Here is a 26,047-nt window from a genome sequence, read left to right as displayed (position 1 = left end):
AGGAGGGACAGAGGAACTAAGAGAAGCATCGAGAAGATAGGGAGGAGTGATTTTTCAACCAGCTCCTGTCCCGCTGAAGTTCCAGGAGGGTGAAGAATGAGAAGTCTGCTCAATTTAGCAAAAAATGAACTAAAGACAATACAGATTTAGTTGAGTTTTTAAAAGGACATATAAGCCTGGTGCAGCAGGTTAATAGGAAGCAATCATGAGTGCTGAAGAGGTAGGAGCCTATGATTTTGCAGAAGTAAATGTAGAAATGTGGTTGTGAGGGAGATGAGAAAAATAAAATGACAACAGAGTAGTGATGGTCATTCGTATGGATTAGAGATCTGTCTACCCAGAGGGAAAAGAATGTTTGAGACAGTTACTCAAGAATTGTGTTTGAAAACAATTTAATTGCATGTGTGTGTGTGTGTGTGTGTGTGTGTGTGTGTGTGTGTGTATGCACATTATATATAATAAACTTTAATAATTATGTGGACAGGTCAATGTAGGTAGCAATTATGAATTTTTATCCATTCAAAATATAATAATTAAAGGCCCAGTATATGCCAGGGCCGTTTTTATCTTCTCTCCATTTTCATTCTAGTTACATGTTTGTCTTCTTATCCACATGAACTTTGAGATTCTTCTTCTTTCCTTTGATCTCGTAACTTCAAACATCAGTACTTATAAACTTTAAACCAAGTGTGTAGGTTGGGTCTTGGTTCATTCCAACGAGAAAATAAAGGGCTTTTCTATTAGTAGTGGCCCTTAACATTTTCTAGCTCTATAATATTTTGTAACTCTCTAACCTTCCCATCTCTTATCAGTTAGATACGAGCGTCTCTTCAGCACTTTCCAGATTTCTGTGCTTGTACGGTGCCCAGGAACTAGAGTTCCTTCTTTGAATTTCATAGAGCTGGGATCATAAAATCAAAGTTGCAGATAAACCTTGCTGATTCATCCAGATACTCCTACCAGATCACTGAGTGATTGCATTGTTCTACATTAATGACATGACAAGCATCAGAAGAGAGTTACTTCATTCTTATACTTCATTCCTTCAGTGCTTATGGAATATTTGCCGTATTTAAGACACCATACTAGGCTTTGAGGAAGAGACAAGTAGAGAATGTCATCTTTAGCATGCCAAAAATGATTTCATTTTCTGTTCACTAGGAGATCTAGGATATTTGTATTCAAAGAAGATTTCTACCGAATTAAAGTTTTCCATTACAGTAATTTGTGTTATCGCTCATATTTATTGAGCATTGAACATATGCCAAGAAGTGACCGGTCATCGTGGGAGACCTGCCTGGGTCAGACAAACCATCTTTATCACGGAGGGGGAAAAGATTCAAGATTATCTCAAATGTCTTTCCACTTTAGGAGTAGGGGGAAGCATCAACACTTTCTTTTTAGCAAATCTGATGCTTGTAAAACCCAGACTTTGTTGATTTTGAAAATAAAGAAAAAGAACAGAACAGAAATAACCTGGCTTTAGCTGGAAGGCAGAGAGTACAAAGATGTGTATTGTGCAGTGCAGAGCACAGATAAATTAGATGGTTAAATTATCTATTAGATTAGATAATAACATTTAAATTCATCTAACAAATTTGTTAATCTAATGTTTCATAATTTTCTGGGCTAGTTAAACAGTAGGTAAACCCCGCATAGGACAGGTTAATCCACACATTCCTTTATGATCTGTGCACTCTACTTACATATAATATCTTTTGAAGATGAATATGGGGAATTGAAGATGGTGCAAAAGTCAGAATGAAAGAGTTAAAGTTTTGAAATTACTTCATCAGGAGCAAAAGGGGAGCTTAATGATATTTTTAAAGTTATGTTTAAATAAATTGAACGCTATTGCACAATAGGCAGGGTTTTACTGTTTGAACTGGGACACATGTCAAGAAAGAGGATTCCACATAAAAATGTGTATTTTCTTTACTAAAATATATTCAGAGGCCTGTATAACTATGTACTTGCAATTTTTTAAAGGCTTTTCCAATATATGAGAAAGAATCTCATTTCTAAAGGTGGTGGAGGAGCTGGTTCTGCTCCACCTCTGTCAAGCAGTGGGCCTAGAGCGTATTGCCCAGCCTTTGTGGACATCTCTTTTTTTCAAGCAGAAAACAAGGGGTTTGGGCAAAAGGATCTCCCAGGTCCTATTCAGGTCTATGATGCGCTAAGCCAGTGATTTATTAACACACTAGAGAGGCCTGAGCGTTCCTCAGTATCTGGTAACCATCCAGTAGTTTTTGCCATTTAGTCATGAGATTCCAAGTTTGTCTTCCTACACTATTATGATGCATGGTTGACTATTTCTAGAACAATAGCGTCGCCTTAAGTAAGGGAGCATGTATATTGTGGTTTAGCACAGTTTGATCCACATTTATATATTCTTTAATAATTACTTCAATTTAAGGAATCAAGTAAGTGTTTGAAATTTAGAGCTTTATAAATAAAGCTGTCAAATAAGACTTCATTTAAGGATAATGGATAATGTATAAGAGATATAATAGAAAGTATCAAGAACTTTACATCTGAAAAATATTAATCATGAAGACAACTGTTAAGGCAAGGAGTCCTAACCCAGGTAATTAATTCAAGTCTAGGCTCCAAGCTTGTTAATTGTTATTGTGGACAAACAGAAGGAGTTTGTCAACGATAAACTCTGAGAACAGGGCATAGCATTTGGTGTCAGAAAAGTTACTTTTAACACATTGTGGACCAGTGATGCAGATTTGCATCTGTACATTAAGGGGCAGTGTTTCCAGAGGTATCACACCGGCAAGCACTACTAGGGTCTTTGGTGAGTATTGCCTGAACATTTCAGTTCACAAAAATAGTTAGCGAATTTGTTATGAATTTTTAAAGAAACACAGTATAAAAGTTTATTTCAATTGTTTAAACCCCGGGAACATATATTTAAACAATTTAAATGCCCTGCCCTCAATGTGTTAATAATCCTTTTCAAGATGGCACCTATTGAATACTAGGTTTTAAGTGTTTGGATTCCTTTTAATGAATTTTATTTTTTGTTAATTATGCTTATTATAACACAATCACACAGAAGAGAGTTGCCTCTCAACATTTTACAAACTTGGAGCCTATATGTATGTTCATTTGTACTACCAGGTTATCGTATTTGGAGGGAAGATCACAAAACATCTCCTACCATCTCTGTTCATATGTTTAAAATTCCTGTAAATGGAATTCTCGAGGTGGTGAACGCAAGAGCTTGGCAGAGAGCCTATAATGTAGTAAGACCTCAATAAATGTTAGCTGTTGCTGCTTCCTGTTATTGCTTTTTATTATCATATAAAAGTTGTCACTTTGCACTAGTTCTTTTCAAACTCATGTCTACAGATGTCCACTCACATAAAATTGCACAGCTGAGCACATTATTCAACCACACATGCGCCAGACTCAATTACATGTCAGGCCAAGCCTGGCACATGTGTTCAGCACATGCCCGCACCGTGTCTTAGCAGTCCCTTGGATAATAACAAGTGAATGTTTACCATGTGTGGCCCAGGTAATGTATCAGAGATCGTTTTGCTCTTCATTTCCTAACTTTCAGAATAATAATAAACAATATATACTTTCATTAGAAATTTTTTTTAACTTTGAAACGAAAATTCTATTTCAGGCTTCTGGGTCATTTTATTATTAATGGAAAGACATGTATGTTGGCGCGTTATAGACCTTAGGTGCACAGCAGAATACATTCGTGTGACTTTCCTCAAGATCAAGATATAGAATATTTTGAATACCTCACATGGTTCTTTATTCCCTTCCATGCAGTAATAATCTCGATTATTATAGCACTTGTCCACTCAGAGATAATCTAAATTATTCTAATGGAAGGGGATTCTGAGATCGCACCATGGCCTGTTGAATTCTCTGACCATTTATAACTATGCATTTCAGTGGATGTAGATGCTTTTATACTCACTAATTGAAACCAAATGAAAGATAATTTGGATGCTGCCATTGCTATTACAGAACTGGTCAGATTTTAGTGTTTATCAAAATACATCATTGTTCTTTTCATATTCATTTCATGATAATTGTTAGGGATTGTCATTCATAATATAAATGTTTTATAACTAAACATTGCTTCTATCTTTTTTATACTTTGAGATTCTGTGTACAATTTTCTTGTTAAAAGGCTTCTAGAACTATCAGTTTTCATCTAAGAAATTGCTTACACATTGGTGTGTTAGGATTCACTTGTTTGCTAGAATCATTTGGGAGGAAAAAGTGGCTGGAAATGTCATTTAACCTGCTGTCTGTCCCATAGCTATAGTGACTTTGGGAATTTAGGTTTACTCATGTCTAATTGCCTGTATCTGTATGACTATGTATATGAACACGGGGAAAAGATCAATGGAAAACAGCTGACTTAGGTCAGTGGCTTGCCATGTTCAGCACATTCTACCAACCAAGATAGCAACTTGTGGGGAAAAATTTTGAGACTATTCCAGCATGATGCTAGTGAACTAGATTCCTGTATTGATGATTGTGTTCTCTGGTCTACAAAAACCGTAATTCCAGAACAACAGTCAGGACATTTTGATCTGACAACAGGATTGAGTATTTCTTATTCCCTTTCCCATTTCAAAAGAAATTTCAGGATAATTTACATAAATATACCTAGTATTGTGTAACTGAAAAATTAACCACCAGGCAAACAAATCAAGTTACAGGAAAAGTAATGCAAGAACAGTTAGATAAAGCTAAGGAACTGTTAGTACTTAGATGTGCAAAGCATGAGGCTCTGCATAATAAATGGAGGCAGGATGCTCGTGTCGCCCATATGTACCTAAAGGTCCCATCTGAAAGGCTTTAATCTAGGACAGTAGCCATAAAATATTGCCCTAAAGGAGGCAATGATTGTTTTGAACCTGACAGCTCATTTGAAATGATAGTTAATGTGACAGGGAAAAAAGTGTCAGTTCAAGGTGGAAGTATGAAAAATTGCATTGAAATTATGCTACAATATCATGTATTTGTATAAAAATACTTTAATTTCAACTGCATCATTAGATAATAGGGTAATAATAAACTGTAACTTTAACTACATGTGGATAGACATGAATATACACTTGCATTAATTAAATCTAATAAAAATTTCTATTCCCTGGCTTTATAAAAAGTGTAACTTACACATATCTACTCACTCTGAATATCATATTCTGTTTGTGTCCATTTAATTTTCAGGTAACTTTAAGAAAACATAGTAAGTGAAATGGGGCTATTTTAGAGATCTTAAGAAGGAATATACATTCTTTTGAGATTTACTTCTCATGATTTTGAAATGCAGAATGTATGTTCCAAGGGTTAATTCCCCCTTTTCATCAGAAATTTTAAGATCAGGACAGAAAATTTTTCTGTCCACACAATGTGCTATTTTTCTTTCCTGGAAGACAATGAAGGACTTCCATGGAGGAGAGAATATGATGTAGTGCAAGCCCAGGAACTGGGTGTCCTTATTCTGAATTTTAATTTCCACCTGTGTGTTCTGCTGGCTCTGTTTGCAAGTCACCCAGCCTCAGTACTTACATCTGCGAAATGAGGGTAAGGATTCCTCATCTATTTAAGACGACGAGAAGGGAAACATCACAATTAACTGCAGAGCTCTGCTTTTTTGTAAAACTGGCCCTACAATGTACTGCGGCATTCCATGGAAATTCTCTTAAGGGTGCTTTCTGTGCAGTGCTTGACCCCAGGAACATGACCAACACTGTGTGCAGTAGAGAGAAATGCAGCTACAGTCATATGCATCTCTTATTATGTGGTTCCATGTACCACCACCCTGGAGAGTATTGGCTGTTATTGCTGCAAAATCGTGTCAGCAGGGGTCACGTCCCCAAATATTTGATAATTGGAAGGATTAACTTCCATTCTAATCACAAAATGGTGCCATTAAAAAAAAGAACTTAAAAATACACTTAAGTCATAACAAATGTATTGGCCAGAGCAAACTCATGTGGGTTTTTTACTTACATTTTAAAACCTTAAATTATAATAAGAGTAAGCTTTACTGTTTGGTCTAGTATTTTAATGGAAAGGACTATGTGTATTATAGAAAAGAGAACAATTGAACAAAATGTAAGGATTTACTATAAAAATCAGAAACAAAGACGTTCAACACCTATTTTTATAAGTAACTATGGATTGCTGAAGCGTTTTTAGTTTATGAAATGAAGTTTGAAAGCTAAGTACCATTATATAAACAGTGAGTAGGAAGGAGGGAAAGAAAATAATGTGTGCTGAGCAGTGATTATGAGCGAGACAAACCACATCCCTCATTGCCTTTTATCCGCACAACCGCATAAGGTAGTATTAATATTCCCACTTCAGGTCAGGAGTTCCTAGTCCCTGTGTGGCCAGAATCTGACCCTCTGACCCTGGCCGGTCATGTAGTGTTATCCTCAGTCAGGTTCTGGATGAAGTGGGCATGGACCAGGTGAACTAAGGAATGCTTTCTGGCTCTGAATTCTGTCAAGGTAGTTGAAAAAAAGAATACATGCTTAGAATTGGTGCTCATTTCTGTCTGACTAGCACGATTGTGACGTCCAACAAGTCCTAGAACCTCTTAGGGTGCTCATTTACAGAATGCAAATATAGTAACGCCTTTCCATCCTTCTGCTGTACTCTTGTGAGGATGGAGTGAGGTAACCTTTGTGAAGGTGTTCTCTGAACTCTCGGTACTTCCCGAATGTAGATATCACATGATCCAGCAGCCCCACAGCCTTACTTAAAGACAAATGATTGAAAATATTTGTAGAGAAACAAAGGCATGGAGATGTTCCCTTTATAGGATGTGATTTATGCAACCATTATGTGTTATCAAGAGTTTTTAGGCTCTGAACTCACCATGGTAACATGAAAATCATTCTCAGTCGTTTTGAGTTTTATTAATGACTCAAACTGTTATAATTAGAAAAAAATGGAGTTTTAACAGCCTTCAGAAATAGCAACATACAATTTTGAAATGCACACAAAGTGTGAGATTTTTGTTAGTAGGAACTCAGCAGTTTGCAGAGACCATGTGTAGTACTGACTGTCAAGGCATGAACAGTAGTCAGTTTCCACTAGACTATGACATATACATATCGTAATTAGCAGAGTGTGTAGGTGCATGTTTCACACGTTATAAGAAAAATTAATTGCCGAGAATTTCCATTTGAAATTTAATATATAAAGTCGAAATGTTCTGAAACAAAAATCAAAAAGACACAAATGCAATTTTATGGAACAAAATCTTTTTAAACAGGGCTAGAAAGCTAGTATGTAGATGAAGGGAACATGATGTGTGTTTGATACAAGAGCACAGAAGTGTTTTTCACAGGCCCAAGGCAGACCTGGCCTTTATCGAATTGCTCTTAGCAGTCACTGGGAACCGCCCTTGGTTTGATGTGAACCATCCATTGCAGAAGTTAAACCCTGAAGGAAACAACAGAAATAAGATTTTTCTCCCTCTTTTTATGTAATAGGAACATTATTCTGTCTATTTTTCTGGGCCCAGGGGAAAAAAAAAAGTTAATGAAGAAGAGAAGGGATTTAAATTAGGCATTTTTTGCCAACATAAAAATGTTGGTGTCATTTTTTAAAATGTGGTTGGGGTTCCAAGTAAATTCAGCAGTGTTCTGTGAGCTTGTTAACAGAAGGTGGTTTGGAGTTCGCCTACATATGCGTATTGTAATAGAACATGATAGCCGACAGGAAGAATGTGTCTGTGTTAGGCATGTGCATGGCTTACAAAGCAAAGCGCGTGCAAGTTCATGAAGATGTTAAGTTTTTATAAAAGGTAATAGGAAGAACAGAATGGCATAATTTCAATCTAATATTGTGCAAATATATTTCCAGATTGCATACTTGTGGGTAAATTCATGGTCAAGTTAAAAAAAAAAAGCAGAATATGTACGTACAGTCCCTCATGAGACTATACTGGCATTCCACAGTAATTCACATAAGCGAAATAGAAATGCCCCATTTTTGAAGCCCTTGAACCCTTGTGTTGGTCATGCTGTTACCTAAAAAATCCATAATTTAATCCGTCCATGATTTGCTTCTCATGGTGTGAGTGATTCAGATGGGAGCAGGCGTGTGTGTAGCATACTGATGCACATGTGAGAGGAAGGGAATGTCAAGGTCCCGGCTCTTCAGCACTGATCAGCATACAGAATGCAGTAAATCAAGTCCAACTGACCGACCTGTTTGCCCCTGCCCAGATTGATGATGCGTTTTGTAAGCACCACCACAATTAGGAGACGGATTGGCAAATTAGAACCCCTGACAGTACAGCCTCTTTCCAGTAAACGTTCTAGCTTCTCATGCCAGCCACTCATCTGATAGTAAATCAACACCCAGTTGGTGCATGTATAGACTCAAAACGTAAAAAGAAACTAAAGTCACCTTGCAACCACTGGGTCACACTTCCTCACCTGCAGATAATTTGTGTAGTTGCTTTAACATTGAATTTCCAAAATACTGGTTACTCTAGGATGCTTATAGAATGGAGTCTTCTACAGCTATAATGATTTGAGTTGGTCTTGCTATTCAACAGGATATTGCAACATTCGGGTTACTTTTTATTGAAAAATTAAGCTTTTACATTTCTTCATGAGGAATAGCCCTAGTTATATACCAATTGGGAGCTGCCAGTTTTGTGACAGCCTTGATTGTAGTGTCTTAGCACTTAAGCTGTCCCCAATCCCCAGAGACATAGATTCATCTTACTAGTTATTTCATTTGCTTAAGAGGATAATGAGACATGGAGACATGTGGCAGCCCTAAGCAGACATCTCCACTGCAACAAGCGAACTCTAGTAGGCGAGGGCAGAGCATCACGGTAGCTAAGACTTCTCTAGAGCACGCTGTGCTCCAGGCATTGTTCTGAATGAGAGGATGTAAGTACCCCACTGTAAAGACAGGGAAACTGTCTCTTTCCCATACATCACACAACCAGTAAGTAGTAGAGCTGGTAGTGGTTGAACCCAGGTAGCCTGATCCACGGTCTGTACTCAAACAGGCACTCCTCAGCCCTGCTATGAGATTGCTGTGATGTTTGAGCTCTCTGATCTGGAAAGCCCTTCAGGGTGAGCACGGTATTTTGTGCCTAGCATTGGGCCTGGCACACAGTACAAATGAAGAAATTGTTTTGATTCATTAATTATTATTTTCAAATGTTGAATTGTAATTTGACCACTTGTACAATGACTGAATCATGTTGCTTTCCTTCTTGAATCTCCAGGGCAGGAATTGCAAGAGTGGAAACATAAATTGGTTCTGTGTTAATTTTATCATTTTTTAAAATCATGGCATTTCTATTTTACTGTTTGGTAATATGTAGTTTTTAGCCCTATACTTTGTGTGTTGTTGTTTAATATACATATGGATTTTTTTTATTATCTTGATTTTTCAATTATAGTTGACATTCAGTGTTATTTTATATTAGTTTCAGGTGTACAACATAGTGGTTAGACATTTAAGTAATTTACAAAGTGATCCCCCAATTAGTCTAGTACCCACCTGGCACTATACATAGTTATTACTATATTATTGACTATATTCCCTATGCTGTACTTTACATCCCCATGACTATTTTGTAACCACCAATTTGTACTTCTTAATCTCTTCATCTTTATTGCCCTGTCCGCCAAACCCCCTCCCACCTGGCAACCATCAGTTCTCTGAATCAATGACTCTGTTTCTGTTTTGTTTGTTCATTTATTTTATTGTTTAGATTCCACATATAAGTGAGATCATATGGTATTTTCTTTCTTGTCTGACTTACTTCACTCAGCATAATACCCTCTAGGTCCATCCATGTTGTTGCAATGTATCAATTTTTTATTCTGTTTTTTCCTATGTTGATTCTTCTTATTTCTGCAGATATCTCTGGGACTCTGTGAAGTGTCTCTCTTTTGTTCAAAGCAAAAAATAATGCTAAATAAGCAGGATGGATTTGTGGGCAATTTCCAGACCTAGCCCTATTTTGCATAACATCTGTATTTAACCAGGGACTAAAGATTTAAGCAAACTGCTCTAATCATATTTTGTAAATTTAGTTTGTCTTGATTATTTCAAACAGTATCAGGATTGGTAGATTTCAATATGGGTTAATTCTATTTTATGGCCATTCATCCTTTCACATTTTCTAATAACAATGATTAAGGGAAAATAGTTCGCCAACAAAACTGCAGACTTTTTTGAAAATGGTAACTTCAAAAATTGTAACCTCACTTGTTGACAGTGGTGTTATGGACATTATTCTTGTGTTTGGCCAGAGCACATGAGGAATATGAGTACTATGGACGCCCAATATAAAATTATTTGGATAATATATTGTGTAGTTTTTCTGAGCAAAAACCAGTCCTCCAATCCTCTAACATTAGTGGAGTGTCCAGCAATTCACATTCAGCTCTGACACTAACTATCCAGTTTGCATAGACCCCACAGGTCAAGGGCCCAGTCCAAAAGGACTGCCCCACTTTACATGTCAGCCAGACGACCCAGACCCACACCTCTGCCTGGCCAACTACAAATATGAGAGTTCCCCTGACCTCTCTTAGTTCAATAATTCACGAGAATGACTCACAGACCTTAGGACAGTGCTTTACTTATGATTACCAGTTTATTATAAAGGATGCAACTCAGGAAAATCCAAATGAAAGAGATGCACAGGGCAAGGTGCTTCTGTGCCCTCTCCAGGCGTGCCACCCTCCCCACATGTCAATGTGTTCACCAACTCAGCAGCTCTCCGAATCCCGTCATTCAGGGGGTTTTATGGAAGCTGCATTACACAGGCCTAACTGATGAACTCACTGGCCATTGGTCCTTGAACTCAGTCTCCAGCCCCTCTCCCCTGCTTGGGGGGTGGGGCTGAAAGTTCAAACCCTTTAATTACATGCTTGTCTTTCTACAGACCAGCACTCATGCTAAAGCTATCTAGCCCCACCCCCACCATGGGTCACCTTATTAGCATAAACTCAAAGTAGTCAAAAGGGGTTTGTTATGAATCACAAAAGACACTGCCATCAGTTAGGAAAGTCCAAGAGTTTTAGGAGTCCTGTGTCAAGAACACAGGGCAAAGACCAAGTATATATATTTTATTATACCGTATATATGCCAACTAATATGTATATTATAAGCAATATTTTGATACACAAATTCGATTGTCATTTAAAGATCTCAGACTACTTAAAAACTACTTATCCACATAATTCTCAATGGCAAGCAACACCCTTTGGCAAACAAGAAATTATAAGTAATAAATTTTGCTGAATAGCCACTACTCTAGCTAATTTCCATCTAACATTTTTTTTTAAGTAGATTCACTTCTTTGTTCATAAAATAAACAGAGTGGGACGTTTTTTAAGCATGTGGCTTGGGAGTCTCTCAGGACTTGAATTTCGAGTCTGGTATGTGACCTTGGGCTAGGTATGTATGAGCCTTGCTAAGCTTACTCTTCTCATTTACAAAGTAGAAATGATGACACCTACCTCATAGGTCTTAGCACAGTGCAAAGTTCAGAGTAAGTTGCCACTTTTAAGAAAATACCGGTGCCTACGTAGGGGCAGAGTGTCAGAGAACATCATGCCTGCTTGTCTTCTCAAGGACTTGTTACTCAGTTTTCCCTTCTCAAGCGTTGTAGGCTCTCTTTTTAGTCACATGTTCCACCTAACACATTCTATTAGAGCTTCCATTTTCTTGAGAAAAAAAAAGAAAAACCAATGACCGTTGTCTGGAATTCCAGGTATTTCTCTTCTTTTATGGAAAAGCTTCCCAATCAGCTGTTTGTTTTCCAGCATCCTTTCATCCTCACTTTGAAGCATGAACACTCTGCAGCCCTTCTGTAGCTTTACTAAAAACTTGTCCCAATGATGGTCACTCGTTGACCCATCTAAATGGATCTTTCTCACTGTCCTCCTTTCAGAAAATTTGGCAAAGTGACGTGTTTACTTCCGGTGCTCTTCTTACTACTGGTTTTCCTCCTCTCTCACTGACTTTCCCTCCACCTTTTCCTCTTGCCCCCAGCTGTAAGGTATGTCACTCAGCAGCCCTGCACAACTCCGCCTCTGCAGGTTTTTCTTTAGACAGCTCACCCACTTTTTCGGCTGCAGCTTTCTCCTCTGTGTTCATGAAAATCAAGTCCATTCCTGTAAGTCTGCCCTCCCTTCTGAATTGCAGTCCTTTGTTTCTAGCTGCCTACAATGAAGACCATGTTTCCCACCATTCCTGTCAAAATTTTAGTGTTCTGTTTACCTTCCTCTATCCGGTGTCAACAGTTTTTGCCAGTTCTTGTTATCTCATCTTCTCTTTTCTCTCCCTTCCCTCAGAACCTCTTTTAGACTTTGTCCCTTTACTCCTGAACTATTGCCGTATCATTAGGTTTATCGTTTCCCGTCATTCTGCACACCACTTGCAAATGATCCTTACCTGATAACATTACTCCTCTGAAATGAAATCTTCCGGCGGCTTTGCACTTTCTAGAGAGAAAATAATCCCACATCTATCACCTGTCATCGGATTCCACCTTGAGGGCTGCACCTGCTTTTGTGAACGACTCCGTCCAGCTCAGACAGCCACGCGCGCTGCTCCTCTGTCCCGCATGTTTCTCGTCGCTCCTGTTTTTTGCCTCATTTGCACACTTGCACACCTGGCTGCTTCTCCATGCTGCTCAGGAGCTGTATCCTGTGAAGCCCAGCCCAAACTCATACCATTACCTTGACGTGACTTCTGTCTCTCTAACCTCTTAAAGTGATCAGTGTTTCCATTTTTTCGTTATCTACCGTCTTGGGACAACTCTTGTATTTGGAGAACAGATGTTTTTAATCTTATAGTGTTATTGTATAACCTTAATGTTACCTAAATTGGATGGCAGGTTCAGTGAACATTAGCAGGGCTTAATACATTTTATTCAATTCTTTCTATCTTCTTTTTCAATCACAATAATGATCTGGTGCTTCATAAGCAACCAGTGCAACAATGTAGTTATCAGTATCAAATTCAGAAATAACAAAAATAACTAAGCCAGCTGTGCTTTGCTTTGCCTGTGTTGTTAATTTAATAGCCACTACATGTTTGGGCATGAGAAACGCTGTACCTTCTTGGGCCAGTACTACATGTAGCAGAGGAAAGAGAATGCTGGTGGCTGAAGTGGAGCAGAGAAGGAATGGTGAAGTTGAATGCAACTAGTGTAAATGATGTTGATCAATTGTAGAGGGCCAGGTGTATTTTGGAAGAACTTATATAGTGGATGTGTTGCTCTTTGTCCAGTCTGTTGGTAGCTGATGCATGATACCGAATGCTCTGTGATTCGGTACTGAGTCCATCTCCTGGGTGCCATGCCCTTTGATTTAAATTGTGTTTACCTAAACACAAGTCTGGATTTACACACACACACACACACACACACACACACACACACTTGCATAAATTCATTTCTTTTAAACACATTATTTAAAATACTTGAAGATAATCATTACATATAATTATCAGATAGGGGTTTCTCTAGTATTTGAAATTATATTGTAAGTGAAATGCAAGAAGCCACATTTTCTCCTTAAATATGGCTTATCATCTTTAGAGTCTAGTTTTGCCATTTTCATTATGCCGTGAACCAAATGATATCAAGTTTTGTCCTCAGAGGAAAAATGGCACAGCCTAGTAATCTATAACTCCTTAAGAGAATACTATGTTGTGATAGACCCGGTTTGGGGTGACAAAAAGCCCATATTATGTACTTTAACTTTGCCTCTTTTCTTTTTTTCTTTTTATTTTAGCCTAAATGAGGCATGTTAAAATTAATGCAGCCAGAGGCAGTAAAAAACGTTTGAAGTCATTCTTCAACTATTCACTGTTCTTTCTCGACAGAGTGCACCAAATTAAAGGTGTTACCAGTGTGACTAATAGAATAACTACCAATCACAGTGTCTGCCAATTCATGAAATTCCTCCAACTCAGGCCACGCTAACAACTGAGTCAAAGTACTTCAGTTCACGTATTAAAGGACAGGAACCTTAATGCACCATACGCCGAATGCTCAAAATATTACATCAGACTTATAAACTACACAATGAAGTGGAAAATTGAAGCAATTCAATTATCAGAGTATCTCAGGTCAAAGCAGGAATTTGGGGGTCTGTCCAAGATAAATGTTGGATTCCAGAATATATGTTGTTCTGCAGACATAATCTAAATTTTCCCCCCAAAATCTCACCATAACATTATTTTTATTAACCTTTTTAAAATGTATTTAGCTTTTTTTCCTTTATTCCTTTCTACCACTTTTCAGCATATGTATTATTAGTAATTCTGTGCAAAAACCATGATGCTGAAAGTAGTAGAATTGATTGATGAGTTTATTTACTAAAACAAACAAACAAAATGTATGCAAGAGAGAATGTGTACCCACCCACAGAGAGAGATATACTCTATGTATTTATAAACACATATAGAATGAATGTTATCCATAATAACTGTTGAAAAGAATGAAAAAAAAATACATCCCTGAATAAAAACAGGGGAAAAGTAGTTTCTAGAAGATCTATGTTGCTTATATTCATATGCTAGCAAAGGAATAGCACTTTAAAATGTTTTATTTTGTTGAAGTAATTTTAGGATTTAAAGTTGCAAAAATACTATAGAAAGTTCTTAGATGCCCTTTACTCAGCTTCCCTAATGTTTGTATTTTACATCATTAGGTCCAGTTATTCAAACCAAGAAATTATTATGGTTTCACATTACTTACTAAACTATAGGCCTCATTTGAATTTCACCAGTTTCTCCACAATGGCCTCTTATTTTCCACAGATTTCTCCCGAGGTGAGGGAGGGATGGGCATGTTTGCTTCGACAGTCTTGCCTGGGGTGGGTCCTGTGTGCGGACGGACAGACAGGGCCGGAGACAGGCTGATGTGAGGCCACAGAACCCATCACTGTGGGTGCAAAGCTTTTCTCGGACAACACATAGGCCACATCACTTTCCTCTCTCACCTCTTCCACGTCATATTTTATCTTTAACACGTGTATTAAATTTAAATACATGTATTAAATTATATGTCTATGCATTATTTATTTTCCAAGATTATTGCAAGAACAAACATTAGGAAAATAAAAAGGCTACTATTGTAAGTTCTCATCATCTTTTATTTTTACAAGAACATTTAATATGTGCCTTCTTTGTACTACACGTAGGGCCCATGCTGAGCATGTAGGGAAGAGCTAAGGAGAAATAGTTCCTGCTTCTCATTGAACAGTCCTGTCTATACAGAACTACAAGCCTGATAAGTGCTGTAAAGGACAGTGAAGAGAATAATGCGAGTCTGTAACACAGAGACATGATTCATTTTGGCGAACCATGGGGAGCACGGTCACAATTGAGGGAGAGCTGGGGGTAAGAGTTAACTAGAGGAAGGAGCGGGGGCCTGTTGGGGGTTCTGTGTAAAAGGAGCAACACATGCACAGGCACTGAGCTGAGAGCAGCTGAAAGGAGACCCGGGTGACTGGACCACAGAAAGCAGGGGCCGTGGAGGTGGGGATATTGTTAGAAAGGGAAACTGGAAAGGTGAGCAGAGGCCAGATCACAGGCATTTGGGCCATGTTGAGATCTGGGGCTCTTTCAAGAGCAATGAAAAGCCACAAAAGGGATAATGGAGCAAGAAGAAGAGATTTGCCGTTTAGAAATAACACTATGGCTCTAGTGCAGAAAATGGATTGAGGGAGGTGGTTTTGGAATTAGTGCTGGGCAGGGAGAGCGAGGAGTGGGTTCCAATAGGTTAGTGACGGCCAAAATGAAAAGATGAAAGAAGGAGACAGTGTAGGGGACTAAAGTGCAGGCAGGGATGCCCCCTGGGTTTCTGGATTGTTTACAGAATTGATAATCAGTACCATTGACTGCCCAGAAGGGTAGGGAGATCCTGTTTTACGTCTCTAAAGGTTGATCATGAGATCATATGAGCCTAAGTTGCATTGTGAAATGCCAGCTTCTCATCAGTAAGTAGGGGTTTCTGGCATTCCCTGAATGAATAGGAAGAGAGTTTTAAAGTCATCCAAGAAGATGGGGTGTTCCCTGGTGTCCTGGCCTTGGTCTGCAGGTCAGCTCACCTAAATTCTGCCAACATGAAACTCAGGGCTCTTCGACCATTTATATGATAGAAATGCGCACATCTTCAGCTCTATTCTTAAAACTCTCTGCTGAACCCAGATCTGTATATGCATCTGACAGAAACTCATTGCGTTTTTTTTTTTTTTAATCCCAAACATGATCTTTATTGCCTATATCGGCTCTTCTAATTACCCATTTCAGGACCCTGGGTGTTTTGTTCTCTTGACTCTGTCTTGCTTTCCCACATCTTGCATATATTTCCACCAAGGCTCAGGTGTAACAATTTATTGTGCATCCACCTTCCTCTGACGCCTTGTCCTACCCACTCCCATTCCCACTACTGTCATCTGAGGCGCTGTTTTGCACATTGTTACAGCAGCCCTCCAGTGGTACTTCCTGCGGGATTATGTGTTCTCTTAGGCCACCCTCTGCACTATTGCCAAGGTGATTTTTTCCTAGTACATGAACCTTGTTGTGCCAGTTCCAACTTTAACAGCCTTTGGTGGTTGTCCTTTAACTCTCTTTGCGTTAACTACTTAGCACAAGACACAAGATCTCCCCTCATCAGCCCCCTGTTGTTACATAGTCCTCCTGCCCACCCCCCCAGGCCTGCCAGATCCTTTACTCTAGTCACCGGTATAATTTGTAGTTTTGCTATTGGACATATCTACCGTTCACTGCCTCTCTATATTGTCCAAGGGAAACGTCCAAGTCTTCTCCAAAGCGTAATTCAGATGCCCTTTTTCTCTACCCTCATGGCCACTTATCACATTGCACCACGATGGTCAGTTGTTTGTCTAAACACATGTCGTCCTATAGGCTTCCTGAAGTCAGGAGCCATGTCTTAATTGATCGTAGGTACCCCTTCCCCTAACCAGTGTCTGGCACAGTGGATGTTCAATTGATATTTAAGTTAATGAATAAATAATAGGTATGCAAACAATGTTGGTTAAATTAAGCATCTAAGTGATGTATATATGTCTGTGAGCAAAAGAGGAAAGATGGATGTTATTCCAAAGCTGATTGCCCCGATTACAAACTCCTTATTCAGACATTTATCTGTTGACCTGCATTCTAGTTCTGTATTAACATTCTAGCTCATCTCTCCCTAATGTTTCTAAGAAACTTTCCCTTCACACCTTCAGTTCACTCGCATACTTAGATGACTAATTTAGCTCCTGTTCTTGAAGTATCTTCATACCATCATTCACTTCTGATTCTGAAAGTTTTACTTATCCTTCGTGTCCAGCGTAAAAAATCTCTTCCTTAAAACCTTCTCTGTTACTTCACAGTTTGAGTTAATTCTAACCCTTTCTTCGCTCCAATAAAACTTGAAATCCCTTTTAATTTCCCCACCCTGTTTAATATCACTGCTACCTGCCTATCTCAGCTAGACTTTCAGCTTGAGAGCAGAGACCCTGTCTTAACTCCATAATGCAAGACTTCCCTGGATGGTAGCTGTGGAGTAAAGTATGTTGAATTTAATTAATATTGCTCAATTATTGAAGCGCTAAGTGCTCTGGAGGAGTTCAATAAGTAATTCAGCAAAATAGCTCAAATTTCTAAATCTAAAACTTTTCATCTTATTTCTTACATCTCACTGCATAACAAATGGCCATTTGACATGGGCATTGCCTTCGATCCTAGAAGTTATGTCCTAGTAGGAAAATAGGGCTAATAGGGCTAATTGTACAGTTACTTACTGAGTCCCCACTTATGGCAGGTAATAGAGATACGATAATGAGAAAAAGAAAGAAGTTCCCTTGTCCCTTTGCAGCATATTGTCTAGCTGGAGAGACAGACCAAATAAACTAAACATACAAACAAATGTAATCTTCAGTTAATGAGTGCAAGTACCCTGGGCTTTGAGAACTCGGCGCGAGTTGACCTAGACCTACAGGTTCAGGATGGCCTCTTGGAATTGAGCATCAGCTAACCAGGTGACAAGGGAAGGAAAAGAATCTTCAGTGTCACAGCCACAGAGAGAGCAAGTGGGGTGCTGGGAGACAAAGCTGGGATTCACTAATATGATATAATTATGCAAGCCAAATGTTCTCTTTTTAGAATTCCACATTCTGTTGATGTATAGAAGAAATACATGTTGATCCCTTCAAAACACTGGATTTTTAACAAAAATTATACTGTTATAATAGACAGTGAAAGAAGAATCCAATTAATCCTATATGATGTTTAAGGTTGGCCCACTCTTCTGAAACTAATATCAGTTTCTTTGCATGAGAGAAAAACTTAAGTATAATGAGGGGGAAAAAAGAACTTAAAATAATATATGACATTCCTAATGGTCATCTAATCCCTTGCTTCATAAAAACAGAAAAATCAGCCCCATTTCATTTAAACACTGGTCACACTTACTTTTATTTGGTCAAACTAACCTGAATAATCATGAGAACTTATATTCAGTGCAGCTATGTATAAAAAGGAAGCAATACCAAGAATTACTTTAAAACTATCTTTCATGTGATTTCTGCATAAGAAAATGCCAATACATAAGAACAATTGTGGAATTATTTCTAGATTACTTTTTTCTTCTACAAACTGAGTTAGAAAGTGTAGTAAACTGGGTTAAAGTGTGTATTGTGTGGGCTAATAATTTTGTTATATAACAGAAAAATTGGACTTAAGGATAGAAAACATTTGCATGTAATAATTTCTCATGACCATGATAATGAAAATCTCTAACCTTACTAGATGAGTAATTTTCTGCAATATATATTTTATTGTTTTGTGAAATGATAGTTTATTCTGACTTTTCTCTGAATTAAACAGCCTGTCTAATATATGGGGTGTGAGAGCATGAAAGGGCTCAAGTTATTATTCCAAACTTGCAGCTGGATGATTGATGCCACCATTTTTGAAACTTAGACGATATAGAAATGGACACCTTTAAAATTTTTTTTTATTTAAAGGGAAAGGTTAGGATTGAAAAAACTGAGTCTAGTAGTCATAGAAAATATAGGGTTAGAGATAGAAATTTGGGAGTCATTATGATATGGATGATAAGTAAGGCTTTAGATGGGATGAAATCAAGAGTGTAAGGGTGGCAATATTGAAGCAATTTTTTAGCCTAGGGAGTGAGTTGAAATTGGGAAGAGAAAAGTCATGAGAAAGAGATCCCCAGGCCATGCCAACGTTTAGAACTCAAAGAAATGAGCAAAGGAGGTTCCAGCAAAGGAGAAAAAAAAAAGAGGAGGAAAGCCAGGTGAATGTCAGTGATGCTGAGTAAAGAAAGCTTTTCAAGGAATTGATCGGTTATGGTAGTTGCTGCTGAGAATTTGAGAAGATGAGGCCTGAGAATTAACCATTAGATTTTAAAACATGGAGGCCATTGATGACAATGACAAGGATGTTGTCATCAGAGGGATGTGGACACAAACTAAATTGGATTGGGTTCTAAAAAAAAAAAAAAAAAGGGAAAAGAGGAAGTGGATGTAGCTAGAATTAATTTTACCGTCTAAAACTTGCATGCATTATGCATCTTGTATTTAAATAGCAACACTAATAACAATGAATCTTCATAACAGTGAAAGGGAGAACATAGTATATTACTATGATGTATTTCTTGGGAGTACCCACATGCTTACTATTTAGTCCAGTGTCAACTTTATTTAGGCCAAGAAAACCAGCACTTACACTTTGCATCTACTTATACTATAGTACGTACAATTGAGCTTAAGAAAATGCTGTGTCTCTCATTAAATCCCTTAGTGCTATTTTACTTATTGCATCGTCTAGGGTAGTGTGGAGGGAATACATATGCATTCATAAAGATTGGATGATAATCTGGAGTAGGACAGCTCAGACATACCTGTGTTCAAGTTCTGATTTTGCTGGTCACTAGCTGTGGACCCTGGCGAGTTACCTAACTCTTTAAACCTATTTTCTCAAAGATAAAGTGTGGGTAATAATGTTATAGGAGAATAAAATAAGATAATATGTTTAAAGTTCTAAGCCTGGAGTCTGTGACGTAGTAAGGTCTTAGTAAATGGGGGTGATTTTGTGTTGCTGTGATTACTGACTTGTTCTTGAATGGGACATAACTGAAATACTGTACAATTTAATAAACAGAAGATAGGTTCTTCTAATAAAGAACAGAAAAATGAGATGCCAGAGAGTAAGCCATACCTTAGAAATCACAGTATTTGGTTCATGTTACTCTACCAGGGGTGCCAAAAAATATATATACAAGTGGACACTTTGGTCAACATTGCTCGGGCAGTGGTTCACCATAATCAGAAGTGTCTGGACGCTGATGGTAACCATTTTGAGCACCTCTTGTAATTGCAGAAGCCAAACATGACTTGTATTCATCTTTTGTTTTCGATATATATTGAGTCTTACAATTATAATAGTTTTTTTTTTCCTTTCTTAATATGTATACATTTTTTTGGCACCCTCTGTGTATGTGTTCATTAGTGAAGCCACGTAAACTTAGTAGAGAAAACTGCAGGCTCTGCAGAGCACATTTGTTATCTCAGTCCCCTGCGATGTGCTAGGTATTCCAGTTCCATCTTCCCATCCTTTCCAGTCCACCCAACACTGCTAGATATAATAGTTAAATGTGTTGATGGCTTCCTGGGTACCAAGCACTGTTCTGAATATGTTACAACTGTTAATCTAGGTAGATCTCACAGCCTAGGAGGTGGTCACCATTATTGCCTCCATTGGTATAGATGAGAAGACCAAAGCACAGGGAGGTTAAGTATTAATAATTTGCCCTAAGATGATGCTGTTGCTTAATGGTGGAGCTGGAATTCACTCCAAGGCAGGCTGGTTACGCAGTTTGTACTCTTTATCACTTCATCCTAATCCCAGTGGGGGGCTACAAGGTTGAGTTTAAGTTGTCACAGCTTTTCTCTGGGGGTGATCGTAATAAGGTAGGATCAGCACCCTTCCCCAGCAGCTCATGGATGATCAGTAATTTGGGTTGGGTACCCGGGTTTCTCATCCCATCTCCAGCCAACAGCCATTCAAGTAGATTCATGAAAACGCTGAAAAACAGTGATCATATTAACTATAAATGTTAGTCATTAAAATAAGAGAGTTGAGGGTAAAGTCCTTTGGTGCTTATACTCAAACAAAGAAGGGTCATTTCTGTATTAAGATATCTAAAAAGTTCTTATATGCTTAGCAGGAAAGCTAAATGAAGCCCAGCATTGGATAAAATTATAAACACGCTGTCTGCCTCGGATGAGTAAGTATATATAAATAGAACAGTTGTTATACGTGGCCTTAATGCTATAGCTTCCTTTTTTCTATGTGATGTATATCACCAAATGTGAGCATTTCCATCTGACATGAACTGTCAGTCTCAGAAGGGCACGTTGTAGAGTTCAGTGCATGTTACACAACAACCAAGATTGCCCTTTTCTCCAGCGTGGTGTTTTCTTTTCTTTCTTTCCGTACCCAGCGGTTAGTACCAAGGCCTGAAACCCTTAGTTACAGAACAAAGTGGCTTAGCAGTAATCGGGCCTGTGTGAGGCTAAGGGAAGAATAATGAACGTTCCCTGCAAGCTTCCTGCCTAGATGCAGGTGCAGAAATCAGGGGGTCATGAATAATGCATGACATGCAGATTAGGTAGTGGGCTCTCCTGCGGAGGTTTTTTGCCTTTGCTACCTGCCTGGCTGCTGCTATATGTGGAAAGAAGGTAGGCAGTGGCCGAAAGTGTCACAGTTTAAAGACTGAGCTCACAAAAACACTGCATATCCTTTTCAAGAAATAAACTCTGGGAGGTCGCTGACATGCAGGCCTGTATGGTCTACTTTATCAGATATAGTAAATTCTAGGTTATAAATTTACTAACTTGGGGAAGGGATTAAAAGCTTTTCTGTTGCAGCATTTTAATTTCAGAGAACTCATAATTATTTGGTCATACAAACACAATCAGGAATTTTTGGAAAAACTGCTAACCTGTTACAGAAAGTATCTGCTTATAGTATTTGATGTATGCGGCAATGACGTTTTACTACAAGATACAGATACCTAGAGAATATTGTAATTATAGGTTAAACAGGCCTACTTTACTCCACTGATACATGCAGTGACCACCATCAATAAGAGAATACTTCTATCATCAAACTTCTGGTGGAATTATTGTGATGGACAGAAATTCTAGAGTTAAGGAGGAAATAATAAAAGAGGTAAACATTGAAAGTCTGTAGAGTGGGTTAAAGAACTGTGACTGTTTGGGCTGTTACTTGTTAAAACTTGATTCAGGCAGTAAGACTGACACCAGTGGGGATGAAAGGAAGGATAGAGAGGATTTCCTGTCTTTCCCTTAAATCGGGGGGCTTTAACCAGGGAGACGTTTTCTGGCTCCCAGTCCCATTTTGATGATTGTATTTCAAGCAGACAGACTGAAAGCAAAGAGAAAGAAGGGAAGAAAAAATGAATTTTGCTACCTTTTGTATGATGCTTGCACTTTTTTATTGCTTTTTTTTTTTTTTTTCCTCTCTCTCCCCAATTTGGGGTACTAGAATATGAACAGGCTTTCATTTTTCGCTGAGTCTGTCATTTCCGCTAGGCCTTGGTTTGGCCAGATGCCAAGACCAACAGGTGATCCTTGTAGCTGCAAAACAGCAGGAAGTGGGCCTTGCTTGAATGAGAGGGGCTGTCTGGCCTCTCTCCATCTTTCTGCATAATTAACATCCCCTCCCCCATGTGGAGCAGAAAATCTGTGCAGAGCAGCTCAGCTGCAGCATCCATTGAGAAGTGCTGGGAGGAAAAGAGTGTTAATAAAGGATGCTGGAAGAAATAAGCCTTCCGAGTGCAAAGTGCAGTCTGGCCCTGGACTTACTGAAAGAGTACAGTTGGCCCTTCTGAGGGGAGAAAGCTGTGTTATCTGTGTTGAAATGATTTTCACTTACGGAACAACTGTGGAGAACTGGAGCTGTGGGTTCTAACTGAACTTTAACATGAGTTTAAAATCCCCATTTTCTTTCTTGCCTTGTAAATAAGAATAGTGTCTGAGACAGAAAGATTAAAGATAGCACCAGCTAAAAGACTGCCTAGATCTCACACATCCTAGTAAAGCTAGAACAAAACAGGAAGTTTGCCACAGGAAAGCAGGAAGTAGGGCATACTGTGTTGCCAGTTCATGACCCACAAAAAAGTCTAGGTTCAGCAGCTAGTTCCTGATTCGAAGATACCAGCAGCTCCTAGAAATGTGAACTATTTTCGGTGGATGGCTCCAACACTGGAAGCTTGTAAAACAATATAGTCTTCTCCAATATTTTGTTAAAGTTTTTAATAGACTTTGCCTTCCTCAAAACTCAAAGCTGTAGAGCATCACATCTAGAAGGTCTTTCTCCTAGAAATAACTGTTTGCCTTTCCTCCCTCCCCCTAGTCCCACAGGCTCTATTTTTGGACATTTGGATGAAATTATTGTAGGGGAGGGAAAAAAAAAAACTTTTCCTGTATCCTCTCAGGTTCTGTGTTTGGGGACCTGCAAATTAAACTGACAAAAGACAGATTAGCAGGAGGAAAAAAACTGTTTATGTGTGCAACATATTGTACATACATGCAAGAGTGCTCAGTGATAAGTAACTCAGAAAAGTGGTCTGGGCTTCTGGGGCGGGGGGTAAATTGTAAGAAGGTAACTAGGAAATGCATGGAGGAAACGAATGGTGAAGAAGGGTTTTTTTATGCAGAGTCATCTCGCACCATCGTATGTGTACTACTCTTCCAGGTATGGGAGAAGGGGTCATCTGTACAAATGAACATTTTCTTTACAGAAGATAAATGCGTGCCCTGCTTTTAGGCCTATAAAGAGAAGATAAAGAGTTCCTCCTGGGTCTGCTTTTCCTCAGTTACCTTCAGCTCAAAATAATCCTTATGCCAAAGTAGCATAGTTTGAGGTGGCATACCCTGATCCCCTTTATTATCTTGCTTTTTAGGCTTTTAAATCTAGAAATTGACTGAGGTGCTTGGACTGTCTCTTATGCCCCACTCTGGGAACAGGCAGCAGGAAGAATGCATTGAGGGCAAATACCATACCTTACATCATTTTTACCCACTCCTAAACCAGGCCAGGACTAGGGAGTCAGTAACTTTTTGTTGGATTGAATGAAAGAATCAGTTGATTAAAACTGGTGGTCCTGCTTTCGGGATCTCCACAGTGAACATTGTGACAAACCCTTGTTATGTTAAAGTCCAGAAGGGAAAAGAGACAAACTCCACAGGTTTGCAGGCGTGGGTATTGAACTGCATCCTTTTACTAAGCGGCGATCCATTTCTGGGGGATTTTTATATTAAGCAAATCTAAAAGAAATCATTTCTTAACCAGACCCCTTGTTATTTGTTCATTTATCATTGGGAACATTCTTTTTCAATGATTGGGTTACTCTTATCTATCTACAGGGTACATCCGTCCCCAGTATCAAGGGTCCGGGGAAATCGAATGAATAATCAGAAGTTTGCTTGGTGAGTACACAGTCTAAATTATGAGAACCTGTAAGGCTTATGGGAAGTTTTAATAAAGCTGTGTTAAAACAACAGAGAATTAGCCCTGCTTCTGTATAGACAATACGTTTCTACTCGCTGAGCTACTTAGCCTGCCTTTCCTTTGGAAAGGTATAAGTAAACATGACAGAGTTGCTTTCCAGCCAAAACTTCTTCACTCACCCAAAACTGAGTGCAACATTTTTTTCCTAACAGATACGGTATACTTTCCAGGATTATCAACCATTACATTTTAAAAGAATGTTTCTTTTTTTGAAGATACTGTAAATTTTCCAGTGAGATTTAGGCAACAATATTCAGATTTTTCTCAGGTACCAATTTCTACTTCTCATGAAGATTTTCACAGTAAATCTATTATACTAATTTTGATATAGTTAGATAATTGTTTTATGACTGAGTCTTAAATATCCAAAGATTTTTGTTTTTAACTTGGGGAATACAAAGATCTTTTACCGATGAGTTCTTCAACAGAAATATAGATGAAATTTACCAGAAATGATCTGAAAAGTTAGTTCAGCCACAAAACATTGATTATTGATTCTGTAAAGGTGCCAACTTAAAGTGTTTCACAAACATTTCATGTGAAACAAAAAATAATGTAGGTTTTAAAGTCCATATTTATTATAAAAGAAAAAAATTGCACTTGAAGTGTGTATTGTATTACTTCAGAGGTGAATGGAAATTCACAGGTCTCCATTTTTATTTCACTGAATTGTGCTTAGAATGGGATTTTGATTAAAACTGTGGCTGTTTTTAAAGTACAGAAACGTGATTACCAAAGATTGAGCTTCCAAATTAATTTTATTCCTAAATCAGGATTATTTTTAGACACAAAATAATGATTCTGTGAATTTGAATAGTGCCTAATCAGCCCACCTCCCTTCCCCCATTAAATCTAATTAACCCTCACAATAGCTTGATGATGTTGTTAAATATTATGCTTTTCTTTTTCACGGAGAGGGAAATGGAGCAGAGATGATACAACCATTTGCTTACACTGTGTCTAAAAGCTGGGCACCCTTCATGGTTTCTCACAATCACTAAAGCATGTTGTCCCCTGTGAAACCTGAAAAGCTGAGGGAACAGTAACGTTGATGGCCATTACATAGAAGGACAGGAAGACAGGTCCTTTCTAGACCACACCAAGTTGTTATTCCTTCTCAGTACAAGGCATATTGATTGCACTAATGCAACTTCATTACATATAGAGACTATGAGATGCTCAAGTGAGCAGCATAAGTTTAATGGACAGAGTACAGCATTGTCAGCTATGAGACCCTGTTTCTACAACTTTTTTCTCAATGGCTAAATGTGGAACACTGAGTAAATAACAGATTTTCTTTTCTTCACTTTCCCTTCCTGGAGTATTGGAATAACAACGATAACTCGTTCCTACATAATTTATAGCACATTATTTGGTTAGTAAGTTTAAACCACTTTTATCTCCAGAGAAA

General features: G+C 38.3%; 1 protein-coding gene across 7 annotated transcripts in view; it reads left to right on the top strand.

Annotated features, from left to right (window-relative positions):
- Positions 1–26,047, top strand: part of KLF12 (KLF transcription factor 12) — a 529,300-nt gene that overhangs the window by 427,495 nt on the left and 75,758 nt on the right. For all 7 annotated transcript variants that reach the window (XM_019652141.1, XM_019652137.1, XM_019652140.1 and 4 more), the window contains one exon: positions 24,492–24,554. In XM_019652141.1, coding sequence (XP_019507686.1) covers positions 24,492–24,554 — 63 coding nt within the window. The remainder of the gene's footprint in view (positions 1–24,491; positions 24,555–26,047) is intronic.

This window comes from Hipposideros armiger, unplaced genomic scaffold (genome assembly GCF_001890085.2).
Source record: "Hipposideros armiger isolate ML-2016 unplaced genomic scaffold, ASM189008v1 scaffold_174, whole genome shotgun sequence".
Taxonomy (NCBI): Eukaryota; Metazoa; Chordata; class Mammalia; order Chiroptera; family Hipposideridae; genus Hipposideros; species Hipposideros armiger.
The sequence above is the reverse complement of the archived record's forward strand: the minus strand, read 5'-3'. Positions and strand labels throughout refer to the sequence as shown.